Here is a 23,806-nt window from a genome sequence, read left to right as displayed (position 1 = left end):
AAAAAGAAAAAACCATGAGGACATCCGTTTATTATGATTCATTCTTTTATTTGACATAAGGCTATATAAACTGTGCAACATCTGCAATAGAATATATCACATTCAGCGCTGTGGTTCATGCAGATAGGGTGAGGCTTTCATGTTGATTACGTATGTGTACAGCTGCTATCACAGGAAGTTTGACCATAAAAATATACTGATAGATTAATATGATAAGTCTGATAATGATTACCTATAATGGTACTCTGATTGAACTCTTTTAAGATTGAAATCCCCGCCTTGATCTAAAAACCAATTTAACCAGGGGAATTTTTTTAGCCAACATATTCATCACTCGAGATGAAGAAGTATAATAGCCACTACATCTTTATTCATCAAAGTAATAATGAAGTTCTAAATGCTAAGAATAATGGCAAGATGGCGTGTAAAAAAATCTTCTGCGCCTCCAAATATAATTGTTTAAACTTCAGCAATTACCAGTTGTCTTTTTTGTGGCATCTGAGTGCCTGTGCCATTAAAGCTTTAGAGTCATAACTTCGTAATCTGCCAGGGAAAGAAACCTAGTGAAAGCACTGGGAACTAATCAATTTCCTTGGGCTTCAGTGACAGGACACTGGGAAACCAGACGCAGCGTTCTGGCGTAATGCCTCTTTTAACTTGTAAGCTTACCACAAAATTACTTGGTTACAAAGAGTGTTTTTTCTAAGGTTTGAGAACAAATAATCTCAACTCCAAAGTGGTGGGCTTTGTCCAGTGTCTGGGGATGATACTTTATATTAAATAATTAACTCTTTATGTTTAGCAAACGATGTTATATCAGTATATCTGGTACGTTTATAAACACTACGTAGAAATGTTGTTATTACAATTTTCAAGTTTTACCATCTCTGCGCAATCGTTATGAAACTAATGGATCTTTTTTTGCTTTGTGAAACTATTTGCTATTTTTACATTAATTCCTGCGGCTGGCATAGCTTCAATATTTTGCTCTACAATGGTTTTTGCGTCGTCTAAAAGTAATATGTCACAGGCATGAGGTCCATCTGTGGGTTCCACAGAGATTATAAAACAGCCAGTCAGTATTACGCTTCTATAGTGGTCCCTGCGGTAACCAGGCTAGCGTTGGCGGTGTTGTTGCTGTATCTGTTTCTCTGTTATCATCATCTGGCTGATAGGTACACTTTACCTATTAAGACATAAATAGAGACGGTGTCAATAAAATGTGTATCCACTCTCAAACTTGGCGTCCCATTATTCGCTAACATTAATAATCTGCCCTAGCTAATTAGAATAAATAACAGTTGATCAATTAGAGAGGATTGCTATTGATTTTACGTCAGCTCTTTTCCCAAGAAACCTCTAGGGCAAAGTCATTATAAGACCAAAATGATAACGCAAATAGCTGACAAGCAAAATGAAAACGGATCCATTACAAAAAAAGGAGTAATTTTGTAAGTGATGCTAACGTGGCCAGCGGCAAATTTGGCCTGACAAGTATCATATACTTCATTAGAGAACAGTTAGAACAATTTTTCATAATGAATCATGTGCAAATATGGAGTGTCCAGAATCTTGCTTGTCAAAATTAATTTTCAAGCGTGCGTTAACCAGCATCTACGGATCAAAGGTGATTAAAATATACACGCACTGCAAATTGAAACAAACGCACGCGCGTGAAAAGCATTTTTCAATGTGCCTGTTTTGAACAATGTCGCCACTCTGATGGCTGCTACTGTTCCAAATACAACCACATTTTCTTTTATCTGGGAGGCAATTGGCTATGATATGTAGAAAATAACGTAAAACAAAAAATACTCACCGGATTGTAACTCTGGTTTTATGTAATCGGCAGAAGCTGTCGTTTCAAAATTTGTGCCTGTAGGAAAAATTACCAGTTAAATCTAGCTTATAAACTGTTTTATATTACTGATGTGTGACAAAGGAATGTAACTTTGCAAAAATACTGCTTTTGGAAAAATGATTTTAACAATGAGAACCAATACTCTTACTTTCTCAGGCTGAGAAACTCATTACTGACAGAAAGCAATTGCACTAGTGGATAAAGCATGATTTGAAAACATATCTTAATTATGTGCAACACGCAATGCAAAAATAAGGTAGGCCTTAAGAGTTCACATAAGCCAATATGAAATATCAGCAATGGCGTAGATGACAATGCATTGTATAGTGAAGCACGAAATGCATTATTTCCATGCGTTTTTTCCTTTCAATTTAACAGGGCTGTCCAATCCCCAGAAACAGACAATTCATCGTTCAGTTGGAGATATGCTGAAATGCATGTGACACACGTATATGCCAAAGCTTCATCAGATTTTTTTTCAAATTGACGCATGTAATCGCCTGTTGCTTACGTTTGGTGTTATCCAAGTGGAAGAAGTGTGTTTTTTCAATCGGCTTTTGGCTGAGCTTTTCATCTTGTTTTAACATCACTTTCTGGGGATCTGTAAATCTAAAAAAAATATTTGATTAGCAACCTTTCCCTACCATCATAAATTTAACGTACGTCCTTGCGTGCGTGGTTATCAACACAGCATTAGGGTGTTGACACAAAGGTAAAGCTTGCAAATACATAAATAAATAAATAAACAAATACAATCACACGCTATAACTTCATTGCAGTACTCGAGTTTCACGTTAGTGATCTTCGTGTTGTACATTAATGTAAATAACAACTGCCAGGTTGCGTGTAATACAGTAGGCACTTACTCTCTGAATCGCAGAGGGACGTAGTCATTCTTCATAATGGAAGCATGGTGAACTGGCAAGGCTGGAAGAGATCTTGTGACGTAATTCTGTTTGGCTACGACACCTTCAAACTTGCTGGTTCTGAAGGGATCGGGTAAAAAGTCTTCTTGGTTGGCGCTAATTTTAACGTGTTCAAATCTGAATGGAGCTATTTTCTCCGCTTTTCCAGCGGGGGCAACACCGAAATCTAACTTGGGTCTCCCGGAGTATTCGATTTCTGTGACAGTCTTCGGTTTTTGGAATTCAGATCCTAGAGTAAAGTGAGCGATGTGTCCATCCTCTACGCGTTTCTTACACTGGTCATCTTTCCACCTGCGCCTTTCTACGGATTCCTCTGGTCCCATGAACAGCGTCTTGAAATTGTCCTATAAAAACAGGTGGTAACTACTCATTGACTTTCTTTAAAATAATTTGCATTCATAGATTTACATAGAAAACGGATGGTAAAGACAAAAAATGTGCTTATATTAAACACGATGAATAACAAAAATTCAGCATTTAATGTGCAAATGAAGTTGTTCCCAAAGCAGGTGTTTGCCGATTGTGTTCTATTGTGCTCTGGACATCTAAAGCAATCGGTACCGCGCGGCTATCATTCATCTTACAAAATGAGTCCATTGTGTTTCAGGGCATCTATTGGTAGCATGTCACAAGGAAGGGGATGTGACGAGTTTGTGGATTTCTCCGCCTCTTACAGATTCATTTAAAACCAAATCTCTTTCATTTACCATTTTAAAGGTTTTACCTGTTTTTCTGTTTTCTTATTTTGATCTGGCTGGTAGGGCAGTGCAGCGTCTGTTATCAAGTGGTTCCAGGGGTTCACATACCCTTTCCTAGGCTCCAGGGCTTGGAAGAAGGAGGGTGGGCCGCGATAGTCATCACTGAACACTGAAACCACAGATATATTAAAACCTCTGAGTAATGGCACAGTAAGTGTCCATTGGTGATCATTCATTTTCCAGCTTTCATGGACCAGGAGAAACACTTGAAAAGCAACGTTTTATCAAGAAAAATAATTTTTTCAATCGGCGGGTTTAAAGTTTTACAACAATGAGTTTAGTAAAAGCTGTAGGATAGATCACGACCTCTGCAATGTAATCGGCACATAGCACTAAAATAGACTTACGTGACTGCTGCCTGTGCGCTGTAGACCAGCTAGGATCGTAAGAGAAACTGAGATTGTGACCATGCCGCTTGCTCTTGTTAAGGCGGATCTGTCTACTTCTCTCTTCCATCTGAAGTTAATAAGTGTTTTATATGTCAATTTTACAAAGGTTCGACTTACAGCTTAAGCTGCCATGAACGGAAAACTGCCAGAGAAGTCGTATTTGTCATTTATGTTAGCAATCTAAACATTAATTCAGCTTTTTACAATTAGGCCCCTACGTGCAATTGGAGATTTTTTTCACAATAGAATACCTAAAATTAAAATTAATTTGTTTTTAAGATAAGTTTTTTATCAGTCATTTTCACAGAGATTCGACTTACAGATTTAGTTGCCAAGAACGGAACACTGCCAGAGAAGTCGTCTTTGTTTGTTGTCCGGAACCAATCAGATGGGTCTCTGTGGTAAACCTGAAATAAAATTACTTTTTCTATGAAGTTGGTCTACCTCACAACTTATATGTCCAAACCTCCACCAGCATCATGTTGGTTAATATGCAACACCGATGGCATGTTACATTTGGCGAGTGAACGGAAAACAAGGTATGCTTATATCAAAATGAATAATAACAAATTACATGGTATTTACAACTGATAAAAATAACAATGTGCTGTACTATAGGATTGTTTTAAAAAGTTCACAGAGAGCAAATAAATAGGGATTACTTTCACAATCATCAAAAATTCTTACGTCTGAATCGGCCGGAGCACCAATGTGAGCGGGCTTGTTGAGTTTATTCTTTGTACCGGGCATGAAGTCTTTGGTGTACACGGAGTCAAACTTGCCGTCGTCTGTTCCAAACTGAAAGATGTACGTCAACATGAGGATATATATAATATAACTGATAACAAAATTGTATAAACGCATGGAGTTTTTAATTAAGCTTTATAATAAACGTAAAGAAAGACATTAAAAGGGTTTATTAATTTCCAACTTTATTACCTTGAAGTGAGCCTTGGTGTGGTACCTTGTGCCTTCGGCTGCATCTTAAAAAGAGAAATTTTTATACATGAAAATGATGAACGGTGAAAAAAAATCGAAAGAAACTGTATGTGTCTAAAAGACTATATTAACGTAATAAACTCGTCCTACTGACCAAAATGTTGCGCTACTTGAATGATAGAACAGCATAACAAAATCATGTCGATTTAAGATCTGTAAAAGAGAATTTGTAAATCAACTGCTACAATGAAAGATTGTTGAGAATGCAAAAGAATATTACAATCTGAGTTTTCCCTGTCAGATGCATGTACTCTCTTTATTAGACTTCTGAAAACTCAAAAACTTTCCCTTTTTTATAAAAACATAAGATAAATTTTCATGCATAATATAATACACGCATTAGTTAAAAAAAGAAAGAGAACACTCAATCTGTGTTGCAACAGCATGCATAAATGAGAGAAACTCTGCAATTGCTTTAACTATGGGTGATTATATCTGAACTCAACAACCGCAATGAACGCACTCTCCACACTACTCACTGTTGGGGATAGTTTGTACAAAGAACAAGTCCCATGGATCAGGATGGCTAGAAGAAACTACCAAACAAGCCACTGGTTAGTGATCTAATTATCTATTTAAACGGGCATGCTGTATATGTTAGTAAAGGATGGATGCACTGTCCAGGAGTTATATGCAAAGTGAAATATCTTCATTATATTGTTAGTTATTACATACATGCATGCACATTGCACTCTAACTACTAAAGCTTATTCTCACCTCCCGTGCCGTTGTGGCTCTCCATAGCTTCCTTAATGATTTTGGGTAATTTCTTCTTCTCCTCGTCTTCTTCCTCTTCATTACTATCCTTAAGGGCCTTGTCCTGTTCTTCGCGGCTGGATCTGAAATGAAACAAGGCATCTTGAAACAAAAGACAAAAACATATTTCAGGAGACTAAATGTACTTGCACTTATTTTACTTCATCAGTTTATGTGACATCAGAAAAGATTTCGTCACGTCGTTTTGCATGACGCAGTGGTACGTCACCTTTTGTTACGTGACACTACTCTTTCGTAAACGTTACGTTTCCGATTCAATATTCAAAATGCGCACAATGCTATATTTATCATTTCTATATTCGGTAAACACGACCACACCTACCTCATAATTGCCGCCATAGGGAATCGCACTGTGATGGGAATCTTGTCCGTCTTGTCGTAATCAACACTAAACGTACTGGCCATACTTTGTTCTGAAATAGTAATACGACTTAAAAGCCTACTCTGAAACAATAGCTTTTTATAGCTTTTGATGATTTAGGCCCTATCATTATTCAAAGCGAAACAGTGCCCCCCTTTTACTCGTGTAATACCATATATTCCGTCTTATTATCTCACTGTCTGTATTAATTTCCCATTATTGCTCTCCATCTTTATCCTTGCACATGCAAAATATCTTTATCTCGTTTTAGTATCCTCTCCTTGTCAATGAAATCACTTATCCCCATACTTACTTATCCCGTTTTAGTATCCATATCCCCTCCTTCCATTCATCCCTAATATACATACTTATCACGTTATAGAATCCATATCCCCTCCTTCCATTCATCCCCATATTCTTACTTATCCCGCTTTAGTATCGATATCCCCTCCTTTCATTCATCCCTAATACCAGTACACTTACGTATCCCGTTATAGTCCCCTCCTCTAAAGACATGCGATGACCTCTCCATGTCCTTCATCATCTTGGTCACTTGTTTGGCCTCCTCCAGCTTAGCGGTCAGTCCCCCACTGGACCCTGGTCTTTTCTTTCCTTGGGATATGCCGTAGGCATACTCAGTCTCTGATTCAAGGCTATGAATGAAAATATAAATGTGTCATAGGCTGCGATAATCATTCCAAAGCCATTTATGCTGATATAAAAATGTGTCTATTATTTGATAAAAGTGTAGCATTTCTTAAATTAAAAAAAAAATACGACCATTTTGATCTCTTTTTAATACATCAGATTTTCTTCCACTTTAATAATAAAATGATTTTCTTACTTTGGCTGATCGCACCCCAAGTCCACGTGCACACCTCTCAGAGGTTTGGTTTTCTCCATGTTGATCGGAAGCTGCATCTTGGAAGTATCAAGTCGAGGAAATGTTGGGGCTCGAGGAGTAACAAACTACCAAAGTGAAATATTTTCGGTTATATTTAGCATAGAAAAATAGTACTATTTGTAGTATATATGATTACTCAGCAATTAGGCCTATATTTGTCCATCGTTCTATTCAACCATAACGCTTTAGAAATGCCAGTTTATGAAATTGATAAGGCAAGTCTTAACTAAACGCAATAATTGTTTGATTTTAAAGTATTCACCTGGTCGTTTTTGTACATATTGGTGTATTCCGAGTTGCCTACAGATCTGTCCGTCATAAACTGGGGAGCCATGTCCGGCCAGTTCACTGTTCTGTCTTCCACGTGGACGTGCGGCTGAAAACGAAATGTAGAAAATGCACGAAAGTCAATTTGAAGTATTATTCATTCCATTTATTTTCCCCAAAAAAAACTAAATCAAACTGTTTCAGATTTAATCTTGATTAATGAAATGGAAAAGAATGCGTAGACAGTGAACTGATCTGACGGGAATAAAGGTTGTTTTTTACCTTTTCCACGGGCTTCTCGGAGTAATCCTCTCGGACAGTCGACTCACGGTAAGTATAACTGGGCAGAGTGGTCCCGCTCTCATTCCCGAGTTTAAAGTGGGTCAAGTTCTGTTTTGAAAAAAAAAGAAAGAAAAAAATGTTATCGCATGGTTAGAAATAAAGGTATGCTTGATTGCTCATAAGTTTCTACGAACAGACGAAGATTAAGCTTTTCGGCATTCCTTAATAACCTTGCGCGCGTTATACGTCACAGGTCTTGCGTAACTACCCACGTGCTACGATTTTTCCCTTGGGGGGGCAGCAAGCGGCCATTTTGTACAGGAGCAATGTATAGATGGGTGAAAACGATAGGTTGTTTTTAACCAAAAACGATGTCCCCGGGGCGAAACTGCCAACACCAAAAGTAAAGGAGCATACCAACGTTGTTTTGAAACGATGTGGTTAGCCTGTCAGTGACGAGTTAGGGAGAAAAGAGCAGCACTGATAGCAAGGTACTGTATACACGTGAACCGGCAAAGTTTATGATGATTTCATGTTGCAAAAGCATAATTAAATCAGTTAGTTATTTTCCAAACGATATTATTTGAATAGCAGATACGTAAATCAAACTAACAACAATAAACATTTTTGATGACATTGAAAATCAAAACCTGCGGTGCACGATAGGTTGGGGAGGACACTGCCACAGCAAGTAATGCATGAATTTTGTTACACAACACCATATGCTTGTGTCATTGTTAACTCTGTGGTATTATTACTCAATTTACTGCTCAAATTAATACCTGATACTATTTCTCAGGCTACCAAGTACAAATCAACTTATTTTGTGGCAATTGACCTCCATGTTCCATCTTGTGTGCAGGTTGTTTATTATTATTATTATTTGTTCAAGCACATTTTAATAAAGTGTCTATGCTTTAACAAGAGAAATTTATGCTGAAGTTTAAAAGATTAAATCATCAGTATTATGTACAATTTAAGTTATTAATTTGATTATGCATATTTGATTTTCAATTATCTTGATTATGATATGAGGTTTCTGCATTTTTCTCTTGCCCTCGAATCAATATCTAACAAGTAAATTGATGGTGCTTTATTACAATTTTTGCTTTATACTTTCAGATGTAAAAACTGTGTAGCAGTTGGTAAAGCTGTAGAGATTGATGTGAGCATAGATCAGGGGAAATGGCATTAGAGAAACTAGGAGGACAAGACATAGATAATGTACTAGTAGATCCATCATCACAGCAAGGATAGATGGTGTGATCTTGTCCCTGAAGCTATGCCACAAGTTTTCAAACTGGTTGAGTCCTTACTAAGACAAGCTGCTGCGGTGTGAATCGCTATATGTACATTCAGGTTATACGTGGCAGATTTATGACAAAAGAGACCTTCACAATATACTTCAAAGAAGTCATTCTTGCATCTATGCCTCATCAAAAGTACACAGTTACAGTGACTAGAACATTGTCTGCAAATAGTGAGGCAGTGAAGGCTGCAAGGTGCCATTGTTTTTCAGTATTAAGAATGACAGTACATTGTATCTGTTATTTATTTATTTATTTATTTTTATTTCTCATTTATAATGGGAGGGAGACTCACTTTGTTCTTTCTATGCCCATTCAGTTAAGGGTTGATGGCAATATATGGTAAATCTGTCATGCCTGTATTTAGAATTTCTCTGGCTCAAATTTCTACATTTATTGGGTGCATTATGAAGTTTCCTGACTGATTAATGAGGTTACTTGTAGAAATATCTTGCTTACACACATTTTGTGATATTTTTACTACTTTATACATATGATTATTCACATCTCATCAGTGGTGTGTGAAAGGTACTTGGTATTTGCATTTTAGAACTGTAGATCTGTGTACCAGCAGGGTTATATTTCATATATCTGCGAATGTTTCTTAAAATAAGCTTCATATGTTTGATAATTAATTGGTTTGAAATAAATAAATAAATAAATAACCCAAATAAAATCAATTCATTTTATATTTCACATAATTTGTTTTTATTATTCTTCTAAGCATTTAATCATAACATCTCCCATCATTATACTGTTATTGTGTAATAACATTGAAAGTTTCCAAGTTTTTATTAACAGGTTGATGCTAACGTATTACAAATGAATATAAGCATAAAAGCATATTTCCTTACTCAAATGTATCAAACGTACCCCTGGCATAATACCGGTAAAGATATAGGTAAAGATGACAGCATTGATAACTGGGTTTACAGCGCTGTTAGTGCAGCTTGGTTAGTGTCAGATTGTTATCTGATAAAGTTTGCTACTAGTACCTGAGAACAAAAGGTCTGGCACTTGACAATCAAGTTGATAAAATCACAAAACACCTGTAGAAAATAGAGTATACCCTGTACCTGCCCAACATTGATTTGTTCAGATTCTTGACTAAGGGGTGCGTTACAGGTGTCAAGGGCCAAGACTTGAACTTAGGGGTTTGGCATGTCACTAGGCATTACCCCCGATTTCTGTACAAATCTAATAAAGCCTCAGTTGCTTAACTTTCTCCAAATTTCCAATATCTACCGGTTGTGTTGTTTAATGCTTGCGGTCTCTTCTCTGGCGGCGGTTAATTGCGGACACCTGTGCGGCCTGTCAACGCACCTAGATTCACTTTTGCCGGTGCCACATTTTCAATTGCCGTAAATATCAAATTCATGAATAGAATAAGGAAAAATGACAGTTATGAAAAAATGTTTGGAAGTACCTGTCACCTTCACCACAGTAACCATATGGGCTGTGATGCCCCCCCACCACAGGCGACACCTTGCGGAGCAAGCGTGCGTAATCCAGGGTGCAACTGAAAATAACCTTGACGCGCGACCTTATTGTGGAGGGGAGGGATCTGAATCGCAGTGCGACAACAAAGCAACTTTGTATTTCAAGACGGATTTGAGAATTTTGGACTTATGAAACTAAAAAGGGTTATTTAGAGTGCTCAAATAAACTCTAAATAAATCGACTCTGTTTGTACAGTCTGATAGGAACACTTTAAATAGCCATTAATTATAGTACAATAAACGTGATTCCGTGCTTCACTAGAAAGAAACAATTTAATGAGATGGGAGTGAGTGAGAGTTCCTACCTGAAGATTTGTTCCTTCATACTGCTTTCCTACTTTTGCTGGTCTCTGGCCCTGTGAGAAGAACAAATGATACAATTTTTAAAACAGTTTTCAAGTTGATTCAATCTAACCATGCTGCTGTCAAAACTTTTTCAAGTACCCATGCATAGCGCTCAGACCACAGAGCTGAATCGGGTGCGATCAAAATAAACTCCTGGCTTAAAATACTGTTTTCTGCCAGGGAATAATTTCCACCCGTACGTCCTTTCACATAATCGTGTCTGCCACACACATTGCGTTGGAGAATAATAAAAGGGAAAATCTTTAGTGTTAGGTTCAGGCCCAAAGAGTTTCAGTATTTAAATATGTATAGGGCTCATATTTGACCTTTGTTTGTCAATCGGGTAAGGAAGAGAAATCGACTGATCTATTGATCGCCCGTTTTTGTACGTTAAGGATTACTGTGCAACTCTGGAGGCGATTAATGATTTTTGCTGTTTGCAGAAAGATTTGATACACTCAGACACATTGTCATTGACTACTTGGTAAATATAACCCACGTTCCGTAGGTCAGTCAATAACGTGTTAACATCCTGATTAACTTTTAAATAGACAGTATCGTTATTTTATTTCTTTTCGTGAATATCTGGAGCCTTTCTTAGACCCATTTAATACTGATCTTATTCAAGATGAAAACCACCATCTGATAAATATCCCTCGATGCCAACTTAAATTAAATTTTCACCAACACTCTGCCATTACTGATGTATTTACGATCATTAAATGTTCAGTCAGAAAACACTGCACATCTACGCGAACTTATACAATTTCAGAAGACAGTACGTACTTTTATATATTCTATAAAGCACCTTTTAAAATTAATATCGTTGTTTTTTTCATCCTATTTGATTGTTGCCCATTAAGTAGATGCTCATATTTTATATCTTATTTCATTCATTAATGCATTTTATCTAATAAAACTGCGAGAACAGTTACTCAATGACTTTCTCGTCAACGGCAGCAAAGATTGGTGGTCTTTGTGTGCCACAGTGAAATTTATAATGCATTGTAACAGTCCTTCCCCTATTGTTAATTAGAACTGAAAAGATGCAATTCATCAATGCTTAGAAAGAATAAACCCAAAGAGTGAATTAAACTATAAACATGGCTGAATAAACTTTACACTACCCCTAGCGTTCAAGGGTCGGGAGGGTGTGTTGCTGAGGCACATAACTTTTGGCACTAGCGTCTCGAAGACGGTCCTCCCGGTTTGTATACCAGGGCCTGGCAATAACTCTGAAGTTTCTCTCACATAGATTTCAAAGCTCTAAAGGCACTGCTTGCTCTACCCAAAGTAGTTCAACGATTATGAGCGTGTCAGAATAAAGATTAAACTAGCACTTGGCAATGTCTGAAGGGCAAGGGAGAGATCAAGTGCATGGTGTACGTCTGGCGATAAAGATTAATTCGGAACACAAGGTTTGGTTGTTGTTACGAAATACGATAGTCGCTGGGAGAAGATTTTTCAACTTCACTTTACGAAATAAATCTGGCAAATTGCTTTTAGTCTTTGTAAATATCGAAGTGTTTTACTTGTTTAAAAACAAAATCTCAGACTGCGCTGTTTAATTTCAGCTATATGAAAGTTCTGTTCATAAAATTATTTCTCCATTGTCATATCATACATAACTAAAATATTACTAATGTGTCAGAATTAACTCTATGAACGTACTATACGACGATTTTCTATGGTTACTTTTTATTAATTGTGAGGAGTGATTGTGACGTCGCACAATGTCATAGTAGCCTACTAGTACGAAAGTAACAGGTAAATTTCACATGTTACCTACCGAAAAATCCCGCAAAGTCGTACTTTTCCACAAATTGCCTTTGTCCACATTTGCCTCCTCAAGGTTATATTCCCCTTTCTGAAGAACGTGGTCCTTTTTTAGAATCTTCACAAGTTGTTTTGCCTCCCGATCTATGTTTCTGTTCGTCCCGTAATACTGAACCCTTCGCGTCTCAACTAGAGCGTCCGTCATTTTGCTCTGATGTTTGAGTCGAGACCGCTTTCTTGGGGTGGTGTTTTTATCTTTATCCCTACTAACTCTTCAGCCGATGTTCCTGGGCGACGATGGCAACCTTCTCTCTGGTTCTAACTTATTGGTAGTTGTTCTCGGTTCTTACTGACGTGAACAATATTTGGTGTCCCGTGTCGCCATTGTTTTCATTGTCTCGGTTGCTAAGACACGGCTTCCTCATTGGCCAGTCCGAATAAGGTCTAGCTGTTACGTTATACAAAACCAATTTCTCACTTCATCTACCTTGAAAACAATTACTAACAATATTATTGTTCGCGGTTATTTATGGATTTTATTACACTTGCTTTATTGGCAAGCGTGAGCTCAGGGTCGGTAGGGAATTTGTGTCGCGGTTTCTTTTCGTACTGGATGAATTTTGTTTCGGTGTGATCCCATTTGACATTTATAAGGCCGGGTCCAAGGGCGCTTTTTGATATACACTAGACTGCACTTCTTTTATTTATTTATTTATTTATTTATTTTTATTTTCTGGTTGCATTTCTTTCAAGAAAATTGCCCAATATTAATTTATATCACTGATGTGAAATGAATTCAATTATGATTAAATTACAGCGGCTGCCGCATTCAAATATATTAATGAACCAGATTCTTTCTCCTACAGACCAGTTTTATAGGTCCTTAATTAGCCACAAAGAATAAAATGATCCATACCACATTTGGTTGACTATGGTACCAGAGAAACCTCTTTAACAGATAATAATTATGGTATAGAAGGTCTTTTTTCACTGCCAACACTTCATTTAGCTGTCAGAAGTGCCAATCAATTCTAGGAATATAATATTATCCTCGTTTTGATTGCTTTGAGTAATAAATAATTTAAACTCCAAACGATATTGAGAGGGTGAAATTAGCAATAATTCTCCAAAAATCAATTTTTAAATGAGTATGAATCAATATGAAGAATGCAAACTTGACAAAAGTATTGTCCAGGGAGGAGGGGGATTTAATTGTGTATTTTGTAGTATTACAAGCTAAATAAAAAATCTCTTATTAATTTGCTCTCATAAATTAGCTCATTAAATGGCATTTTGTGATTATTATTTTTCTTTCTTTTGAGCCCAGTGCTCGCAGCTTGTACATGTAGAAAAATCAAAGATCACAAGCGGTTTCTTAAACACTTTCATATGGACCTACCTGTGTTTAACGAGGCAAAAAGTTATCAAGTCGTTTGAATGGCTCACTGTTCTTCATGGCGGTGACACTTTGATTTCACGGGATATCTCGGAGATAGAAGATGTCGCCAAGATAGTATGACTCTCCAAATTTATATGGTTATTCGGTTATAACACTAGTTCATCAATGCGTATTTCGTTCATTTCTTCGTGATTACCATTATTCCTGCATCTAGGGATATTTTTGTGAATTAAACAAAATTATTTTAATTTTAAGATAACTTGGACAGAACATCGTTTGAAGTAGCTGGTTTGTTAATGTAGAATGTAGGTCCCATATACTCAAATTGCAACTGTATAGAAAAGCCACTGTCTAGTCTTAAGCAAAACTTATTTACATTTCAGAGGGGGATGCTAAATGCACAGAAAGGTATACTGTATGCGATACTAATAAATTGTGTTAGGTGAGATGAGGCAAATGCTGTTGAGAAAAACAACTTCAAGGCCACAACCACACATTGCGAAGGACTAATTGGGGACATGTAGCATACTTTTTTGGCAATTTTTTAATGGAATTCACAGAGGTTATTTCTCTTTTATCTGTAATTTGAGAACGTAAAGTCTGGATATAAGAATCCATTTATTCATATTAAATTCACATTAAAATACAAAATTGATAAGAACATATAATTAAATAGTTAGATAGGCTTAAACCTGGAATGAAAAAAAAGGAGCACTACTGCCAACAAGCATAAAACATAGCATAGTTGTAAGTTTAAAATATAGAATTACGATTAAAATATAGAAGTACTATGTAGAGCCACGTTTGACGAAAAATAGTTTTGCATTTATTTACTCATTTGTTTTATTTTATTGCTTTTTTTATCTACCAGTCTCCGACTAGGCTTCGGAAGAGTGAATGCCAGAGAGCTTTCTGAGCCTCAGCCTCTTAGTTTGGAATCTGTTCAACGCACCACGATTACCTAGAGGCCCAAGCAATGATTCACAGTGCAGTGAGACGCCGGGAGTTGGATAGTAGCCACCAGAAAAACATACATCATCTCTACGACTTTTACCACTGCACTAAGATTGAGACCTGTGCGATTGCTGCAGCTTAACATATACTTGATATAGGCCTACTAAATCCATATTGTTTGATCAGAAGCAAGACTTGGATCGTTCTTTAAATACAATGGATCAGCAACAATTATCATTTCAACAACAAAGCCAGAGCCCCTGGGAACCGTTTCCTGGGTCTTACGACTCCCCCGCCTTCCAACGGCGAATGCAGCCAGAGTCCTTCTCAACGCAGACTTCTGAAGATTACGCTTCCTTAAAGGCGGCGTGCCTCAGAGACGGCCGTCTGTACGAGGATCCGGATTTCGGGGCAGAAAGTAGCACTATCGGTCCCGAATACACTATAAGCAGACCTTATGCCTGGAAAAGGCCAAAGGTAAGAAATTATTGGATTTACTCCCCCGAAGGTTGAATAAAGATTACTATAACCAGTAGGCTTAACTGGCTCATTCTCAAGACATTTATTGATTTATTTCTTTGTCGTACAAAATGTGTTCCATGATGCACCATGTTGATACTACTTTCTTATGTCTAAGCATCATGGAAAGCTGCATGTAGTTATTTTTTCCAATTCAGACAAAACATGGAATCCTAGTGCGCAGGACGGGTCGAGCAACGACTCGTATTTTAGAGAGAATTTTTTTCCCCCGAAAATTAGATGTGATGCAAAATCCCGTATAAAATACCTTTAATTATAAAATACCAGTCCAATAATAAAAATTATTTTTCATTAATCTCTGTAGGAACTTGTATCAGACCCAAAGTTTCTGGTAGCAGGTGCCAGCCGCTTTGATATCGCGCAGGGAGACTACATAGGTGAGGAGGTGAATAAAAAACACTAGGAACTTCTTGATTCGGTAAAAGTTTAGTCACTGCACAGTATCGAATTTCTTAAGAAAGGCACAGGTTTTACACTTGTTATTCACTGATAGATGTATTGCATCTCACACAGTGCCGAAAATGATTAAGCACCATATAAAGCCATGCTATTGATCTTTATGTAAGAGTAACCGATTTGAGCACCAGTCTTCATATTCCAAAGATGTTATGTTAAATCTAGATTTTATGGGAACTGCATTTCTTTCTGAAATTTTGAGGAATTGATGTAAATGAGTAGAATACTGATTAAAATGTGTTGTCGGTTTTTTGAGGTCATCAGGTGATTGCTGGTTTGTAGCGTCAGCGGCTCTGTTGGCGACCAAGCCGGAGTTATTTGAAAGAGTGGTGCCTCCGGAACAGACATTTGAAGATGGAGATTATGCAGGTATCCTCCTCCTCCTCCTTCTCAGTTTCTCTTACATGCACGTACATACTCACAGATTTTACATCAACAACACATTGCCTTCACTTTTGCTAAGTACCCATATGACTTTGCGTGTAATGTTTTGGTATTCCACTTGGACTGCTAAAATCAGGAGTTATCACAGAGTAGGAACACCTGCTCAGGTACCCTGAGACTCCGAAACATACTCCGCTCTACAGGTAAATAGGGTGTTTTACGTGAGTGGGATATGGGATATGGGAGGTGAGTGAAAGTGAACTTCGAAAGAGTGGAAGTCAGGGTACCTGTCAGACTGAAAACGTATGTGCAAGTCGGCCGGATTTGCCCAATTTCCCCCAAAATAGATTAAACAGAAAAATAATGCCTAAGGCAAATACGTATCCCTACCATGTAGGAATTGGAGCTAAAACAAAAGAAATATGATTATATTTATTACTTTGTGTAAGAAATCCAATTCATCGTTATGTAACCCCCCCCCAAAAAAAAAAATGATAATAATAATAACAAAAATACAGAGAATACAATACAGAGAATACGTTTCTCTAATAAACAAACTGCTGGCGTTATTTGAAATTAATAAGTGTAGGAGGCGTCTGAGCAAAGTATTGTTATATTAATTGGTCAAAACTCATTTCTTAAAAACATGGTACTGGAAATTTTGTAATTTTTTAATATCGGTAATTTGCAGTGGCCTTTATTACAATTAACGAAAGGTACATTTAGTGTGCTTGAATTAGAAAGAAAAGAAGATGGCGGTTGACATATTGTCAGAAACCAGGAAATTATTCTGGTCTTCTACTCATGTCCCTCTGTCTGTGACAGCAGCCTAATTACAGTAGATTTTTAAAAAATTGATGGCTGGACGAGATTTTTATAGCTCACTATCTATGATTTTTGTTTCTAGGTATTTTTCATTTTCGGTTCTGGTACTTTGGCGAGTGGGTTGAAATCGTGATAGACGATCGACTGCCCGTGGGCAGAGATGACGAGATGAAGTTTGCACACAACAAAATTACACCAAACGAATACTGGCCAGCTCTACTGGAGAAGGCATATGCTAAGTAATTTCTCTCTCTTTTAATTGGTCATGGAAAGGCATGTGTTGTGTAAATCCTCTCTCTCTCTCTCTCTCTCTCTCTCTCTCTCTCTCTCTCTCTCTGTGCATGTGTGCGTGCGTGCAAGCACGCGTGTTTGTGACAAACAATTTTTTTCAATTTTGTAATCATTTTCAGGTTACACGGTCACTATGAAGCACTGGAGGGCGGTCTTGTGCGCGAGGCGCTGGTGGATTTTACCGGAGGTATTTCGGAGCACTTCGATCTGAAGAAGCCTGAAAAGATACCAGACGACTTCTTCGACTTGGTCATGAGAACTTTCCAAATGTCTTCTATACTTGGAGCAGAAATATGGGTACAAAATAGCAAAATTTGAAGGCTTGAATATAAGAAGTGTTTGTAAGCATTTTCGATACTTAATTCTTACAATAAAGTGAAGCGATTAGTATAGGTTTGTTTCACAATTTTCAATCTTATTTATCATTTTTATTTTGTTTTTCATAAGTTTTTATTTATTCGGTTATTATTTCCTCTGAACTAGTCGGACCCTAAATCTTTACAAGTTGAACGAATGCCAAACGGATTGTACAAAGGACATGCTTACAGTATAACTAACGTGGCCAAAGTGAGTGTTTTCGTGTTATTAGACTTGAGATATCAAAGCACTTTCATTATTATCATCATTATTATTATCATTATTGTCGACAAATATCATCCTTATTTTAACAAGAGGAATGCTTTTTGAGACTTCTCATTATTCTGTTATTTGGATTGTTCACATCTGATCTTACTTTCAAGCCTATGGTTTTCATTTAAAAAAACCCTTATTTACGATAAAATTTTACTTTGTTAAAAGTTTAAAATCTTGATAGATATGCTGTAAATGATCACAAATGGCCACGTCTACATTTTCAGATTACCATCAGAGGCCGTGAACATCAGCTACTGCGGCTGAGGAACCCTTACGCCATGGACGAGTGGCAGGGGGAATGGTCGGACAGGTAAATATGGGGTGCAGTCCTAAACTAGCTCAAAAAGTAAAATCTGATTCCGATATTTTCTGAAATTTACAGGGAGACATGGCGGTCTAGGCGTTATGAGAATTTTTTTTTATTTGGAGTTAAATTATTTAATCAAAAATGACATGAAACGTTGAATCCAAGTACAAGGAAGGGTCAAACAATATTCACGAGGAGAAAATAAGCTTTTTTAATGAAAATTCGATTAGGCGGTAAAATCCTGGATAGAATACCTGTAACATATTATGTTTAAAATCACCAGGATATCTGTCAAAAAGGTTTAATTGTCACAGTAGAGGTAACTCAGTAGACAGTAATATGACAGTTAGAAGCTACAATGCATTTTGATATGTATTGGTGAAAACGTAAATTTAATGGTGCACCGCAAATTGCAGGTTACTGCATGTGAACATTACAACTAGTGAACATTACAAACTGATGCATTTAACTAGTAAGGAGGTTGTGATAATTGGGCGTTATGTGTGCAATTCTTGTAGCAAATTAATTACGTATTATCTGGTATTGTTATTTAATTTGAGAACTTTGCCTAATTCGAAAGAAAATATATTTTTATACATTATTTGTAGCTCCCCGATTTGGCAAGACGTGACGGAAGAACAAAAGCAAGACTTTAATTTACGTGTAGAGGACGAGGGTGAATTTTGGTACGTAAGGATGTTTTACATACTATTTGTTACCATATAACAACTAGTTTCTTAAAGAAATGTTGAACATATACGTGGAAACGTTTAGCTGTTTTTACACTTTCTCGTGTACAACAGGATGCCTTTCGAAGATTTCATGAGAGAGTTTGACAATTTGGACCTGGTGCATTTGGATCCGTCCAGTTTCACCGGCAATCTACAGACCACTTTCAAAGTAAGGCAGTCCTGTGTATTGGTATACATAGATCTATAGTTTTGCATATCATCTGGACAGGCAAGAAAATCCACCGATTTTACTTGGTTTATTATAAGTCATCCTTATTTATCAAGAAAGAATATTTGAATATTCAAAAAAAAAATTGAATAGAGAAAAGGATCGGAATAGCATGTGACAAACTTACTTTGGACAGCAGAACGCATTATTATGAGGCAAGTAATTATGACATGTAGATGATACTGTAGCTATATCGTTTTTCTCGGTGAATAAACTCAGAAATTGACAGGTGTTTGAAGCATGTTTTTCATCTTGATGCAGGGGAAACTTGTCTGGAATGAACGCAATCACAAAGGTCGCTGGATTAAAGGTGTCAACGCAGGGGGCTGTGGCCTGCTGAGACCGTATGAAGGTAAATCTCTCCTCTCTCTCTCTCTCTCTCTCTCTCACACACACACACACACACGAGAGGCGCACATTAAATAAAAACGCACACACCAAGAGTTTTTCTTACTTTCGTTTCTTCTCTCAATTTGTTTTTGCAAATAGGAATATAGAAGCATCAACTCTCTACATTGGGCTGTTACGAGTATATATATATATTGTTTCAGATTTGTACTACACTAACCCCCAGTACGTGGTACACCTTGTTGATCCTGACCCCACCGATACTGAAGACAAGTGTATCGTGATTATCTCTATCATGCAGGGCAGAACAGACAGACTTATGATAGGAGTGGACGTACATTTGGTGAGATGTGGACATTGGTCTTTTTCACGTCGAGCGGTATTCTAAACCAATGCAGTTTTATTTGTATCGGTCAATAGCAACTTTGAGAGACTTACAACTACAAATATTTTGTGTACAATTGTGAAGTGACCAGTCCTATTTACGGATCAATTTGTATTTTACAATTATTGGCGTTTTACATGTACATGTTATCGTCAAATATTTCCGATTGAATAATGAAAAAGACCTCATCATTTTAGTATAAATTATAATGTACAACCTGTCCATTGCATCATAGATGAAAGACGGTGTCCCGGCGTTATTGGACGGGCAAAACTATGGCGAGAGAGCTTTTGCCGTCAAGGAGTTCCGTAGCCGAACCGCAGCGAGAGAGCTCAGTTGTCGCTTGCGCCTTAACCCTGGGACTTATTGTGTGATACCCAACGCTCTAAAGGCAAATCAAGAAGGGCCCTTTTTGCTGAGGATACTCACTATTCAAAAGATTGACACTAGGTAAATGTTTTAGATTGACACTAAATGTATTAGAGGTACTTTTATCATTCTTTTTGCATTCATGTCCTGTTGAGAAAACTCAGTTTGATATATCCTTGTATTATTTAACAACGCGCGTTTAAAGAAAAAAAATTAATTTTCAGTTTAATAGACGAGCCTACAGGGCCCATCCTCCCTCGCCCTGGAAGTACTTTAGTTATTGGAGCAATAGACAGAAAGGTATGTCAAAAATAGCCGGAGGGTCTGTGTTGGTAAATATCGCTAACATGGGACACCTAATACAACCATGCTGTCCTTCATAGGTGGATTGAAGACGGTGGGACTCGTGCTCTTCCCCACTCCTTCTATCTTCTTTATTTTTTTGTTCTATATGTGTACTTTTTCCCCTGTGTCCCTTTCCCAACCAGTATAATCTTGGAAACTCCATTGTCGTTTTTGATAATTGATTTGATTTTACATTTGTTTTCCTTTCGACTTTTTGAGAGAGTGAGGCATGTCATTGAAACCCTGTATGTGTCACTATTTGAAATATTACTTTTGCTACAGTTACCAGAAACCCCCACACCATCCACGACGCCAATAACAACAACAACAACGACCACAACAACGTCAATCACAACGCCGACAATAACACCAACAGTATCGCCCAGCGCTCCAGGGCCCGTGGAAAGAATTGATGATGACATGTACCGCCAGTTTGCGGGCGAGGACTACCTCATTGATGCAAACGATTTGAGAGACTTGCTGAATGCTCTTTGTCTATCTGGTAGGCGATGTGGAACTGTAAGCACTTCTTGTTTTTTGAAAATTAATTATTATTTTTATCATTATTATTATTTTGCCTTTTATTTTCTAATATTCCTTCATTCTAAGCTCAACATAAATATTACTGTAGAACCAAACAGTATTCTTCAGAAATTGTTAAAACAAGCCCTGTAGCTCTAACATAAGTAACTTAACATATAAAAATAAATAAATTTAATTAGGGTATCAGCAGTTCTGACGTGTTCGTTTAAGGTTTCTTGTTTATGGTGCTTTTTTATCATTTATTTTCCAGCTTATGGTAGTGAAGGAGGATTCTCACTGGAAACTGCTCGCAGTCTTCTTGCCATGTACGACGTATCCTTTTTCCGTGCTAAAAAGTTAGATAAAGTACTGTTATGCAACTTAAATTCGTGTGGGGGCATTGTAAGGGTTTGCCTGATAGATTTTACAGAAGAATAATCGTTTTAACTTACATTCTGCGTGTTTTCGACAATTTCTCAGACCGGCCCTTTTGCCCTCAAACGCAACATATTGTATGAATTTATGAATTAAACACTATAACGTAGGTGTTAGTGAAATGTTCCAAATACGGGTTTATAAAGCCCTTCCCGTGTTCGTCATATTTCTTAATGATATTAATCTAGACGTGGCATTTGGGCGTCGTGTCCAGTGAAGAGGCTAGTAAAGTGTGGGCGTTTGTCAAGAACTGGAAGGTGAGTTTGTACTCAGAAATTTCCTGTGGGGGTCTTAAAAAAATTTCCCACCATTATTTGGCCCAACTGGCACAGAATTTAAATAAATTTAGATTCAGAACGAATCTTTTTCGGCCATAACGGCGGTTCTATAGTCCCCCCCCCCCCCTCCCGCGAATTTCCGACTAGTCCTTGCAATAGTGATGAAATTCGTTTTGTTTTAACGGTAAAACTAAATATAAATTTTCAAAGAAATATTTTCCTCCTGTAAGTTATTAGAATGCAAGTAAAAGAACGGTTGACCTTGCAGTATTGAGTATAATTTATAGAACAAATTAACGTTTGATTTAGGAACGGTTTGATCGGTTTGACAAGGATAACTCAAGATCCATCGACTCGCTGGAATTAAGGCGTATCTTCAGGGATAGCGGTAATCTCTCTCTCTCTCTCTCTCTCTCTCTCTCTCTGCTAAAGGATTTTATATTGTTTCACATTTTTGCCTTTTGCATTATTCAGATTCCAGTTCTATAATCTGTAAGCACTGGTAGTAATGATGAACCTCTAAAAGTCTGATCAGGAAACTGCTTCATTGTAATAAAACGTTTACGTACGACTTTTCAGGGTTTTCTTTAAGTTTGGCCAGTTCGATGGCTCTATCAGTCCGCTATGGAGGCCGCCTTGGATCAATAGGGTTTGATGACTTTATCCTCTTGGTCGCCAAGACAAAACGCTGCTACGACAGTTTTATCAGTTTTCAAGCGAACCCCAAGGAAGACGCTACGGTTAACCTTGAACAGGTAATACAATTAAAAAATTGAAAATTTATTATCCGAAAAAAATCATGTGCATGCTATTAGTATAGCCTGTAGTTCATTAATTTGATAAAGTCAAGTAGTCCAGATTACTTCTTTATGATAAATAGATTTACGTGTGTCCATCATTTAGGTATGCGACGTTAAAATGCCTTTACTTTTTTTCAGTGGATGGAAGCTGCTTTGTATCTTTAAGAAGACAGTGGCAACGATACTCCCTGTTCGATACATGAAAAGAATGCCCAAAAATATAAGTTTGTTAGGATTTAGAGTTTAAGTAGGAGTACAAAAGCTATATTCGAGGGGCACTCCGCGGGATTTTCCCGACAAGATGAAGTTTCTTGTAGTAAACAGCAATTTTTCTCCTAATCAAGAATAATTGTTTGAGCCGTCCTTGCACTTGGATTCGATGTTTTATTCCATTTACATAACATATGACCGTGGGGGATTATCTATCAAACGCGTGGAGAGAACCTTATCTTTTTGGTGGGAAAACCCCATGGAATGGTCCCAAAAAAATAAACAATAACTCTCTACCACATGAGATTTGCAGCATAAATAAAAAAAATGGTTAAAAAAATGTTTGACCTGTTAGACTTCGGGTACTTGACTTTAAGTATGAAGACTTGAAGACTAATTTTACTGTGGGCATACTGAACCGTGATAATTCCATTCAGCAGACTTCCACGTAAAGAAAGTAACAAATGTGAAAAACAAAATTGATAACCTAAAGTAAGCCCCTGGCTTCAACAAATTTAAGTGGCCTAGAGAATTAAACAGGGGAAAAATTTGGTCTTGCAAGACTTTGCGTCTTATGAAGAAGGAATTCTAACTGTGGAATAATGGGGAATAACTATTCAGTGCTGCTACCACATTATTGTAAGGCCGAGGTATACTGTGAAAACCGTGAAAATCGCGCTTCCCTCTCAACCCCTCTTCACACCAGCAACACTTTGCCCTTTGTGGAATCCTTGGGTCCACTGTCTGTGTAACAACTAAAGTTGTTGGTTGGTGTGAATATGCTTCATTTATGTTAACACGTTAGGCCTATTTATTTTTTATCATTATCAACGGATAACAACTGTTCATTTTGGCCAAAAATGAATTTTTCTGGGGTAAAGGACAATTTCCATACTTCCCAATCCATTCCCACA

General features: G+C 37.3%; 2 protein-coding genes across 2 annotated transcripts; one reads left to right on the top strand and one right to left on the bottom strand.

Moving 5' to 3' along the window:
* Positions 1 to 23: 23 nt before the first annotated feature.
* On the bottom strand, positions 24 to 12,854 carry LOC106152695 (uncharacterized). The gene is made up of 17 exons (XM_013526386.2): positions 12,465 to 12,854; positions 10,636 to 10,686; positions 7,525 to 7,632; positions 7,238 to 7,351; positions 6,916 to 7,040; positions 6,555 to 6,724; positions 6,033 to 6,123; positions 5,651 to 5,772; positions 4,874 to 4,917; positions 4,622 to 4,732; positions 4,255 to 4,341; positions 3,893 to 4,001; positions 3,512 to 3,654; positions 2,728 to 3,131; positions 2,373 to 2,470; positions 1,820 to 1,876; positions 24 to 1,186 (listed from the first exon to the last, which is right to left on the bottom strand). Exons 1-17 carry the CDS (start codon positions 12,654 to 12,656, stop codon positions 1,161 to 1,163), a joined length of 2,052 nt encoding a protein of 683 aa, XP_013381840.2. The 5' UTR covers positions 12,657 to 12,854; the 3' UTR covers positions 24 to 1,160.
* Positions 12,855 to 14,783: 1,929 nt separating this feature from the next.
* LOC106152699 (calpain-B) lies at positions 14,784 to 23,444 on the top strand. Its single transcript, XM_013526394.2, has 19 exons — positions 14,784 to 15,281; positions 15,649 to 15,721; positions 16,065 to 16,169; positions 17,092 to 17,248; positions 17,420 to 17,597; positions 17,784 to 17,867; positions 18,158 to 18,243; positions 18,849 to 18,926; positions 19,044 to 19,140; positions 19,462 to 19,552; positions 19,752 to 19,891; positions 20,169 to 20,383; positions 20,527 to 20,602; positions 20,930 to 21,149; positions 21,441 to 21,502; positions 21,793 to 21,861; positions 22,192 to 22,270; positions 22,462 to 22,637; positions 22,821 to 23,444. Exons 1-19 carry the CDS (start codon positions 15,021 to 15,023, stop codon positions 22,845 to 22,847), a joined length of 2,274 nt encoding a protein of 757 aa, XP_013381848.2. The 5' UTR covers positions 14,784 to 15,020; the 3' UTR covers positions 22,848 to 23,444.
* Positions 23,445 to 23,806: the final 362 nt, after the last annotated feature.

Source organism: Lingula anatina, chromosome 2 (genome assembly GCF_051362555.1).
Source record: "Lingula anatina isolate TDL-2025a chromosome 2, LinAna3.0, whole genome shotgun sequence".
NCBI lineage: Eukaryota > Metazoa > Brachiopoda > Lingulata > Lingulida > Lingulidae > Lingula > Lingula anatina.
Note: the sequence above shows the minus strand (reverse complement) of the source record. Positions and strands in the feature narration are given on the sequence as shown.

Coding starts and splice junctions, on each gene's coding strand:
- LOC106152695 (XM_013526386.2), bottom strand. CDS start 12,656: ATGACGGACGCTCTAGTTGAGACGCGAAGGGTTCAGTATTACGGGACG. Junction 4,918..5,650: donor GAGCCACAACGGCACGGGAG/GTGAGAATAAGC, acceptor TCTCTTTTTAAG/ATGCAGCCGAAGGCACAAGG. Junction 2,471..2,727: donor GTCCCTCTGCGATTCAGAGA/GTAAGTGCCTAC, acceptor TATTTTTTTTAG/ATTTACAGATCCCCAGAAAG.
- LOC106152699 (XM_013526394.2), top strand. CDS start 15,021: ATGGATCAGCAACAATTATCATTTCAACAACAAAGCCAGAGCCCCTGG. Junction 17,598..17,783: donor TACTTGGAGCAGAAATATGG/GTACAAAATAGC, acceptor CCTCTGAACTAG/TCGGACCCTAAATCTTTACA. Junction 19,141..19,461: donor ATCTACAGACCACTTTCAAA/GTAAGGCAGTCC, acceptor ATCTTGATGCAG/GGGAAACTTGTCTGGAATGA.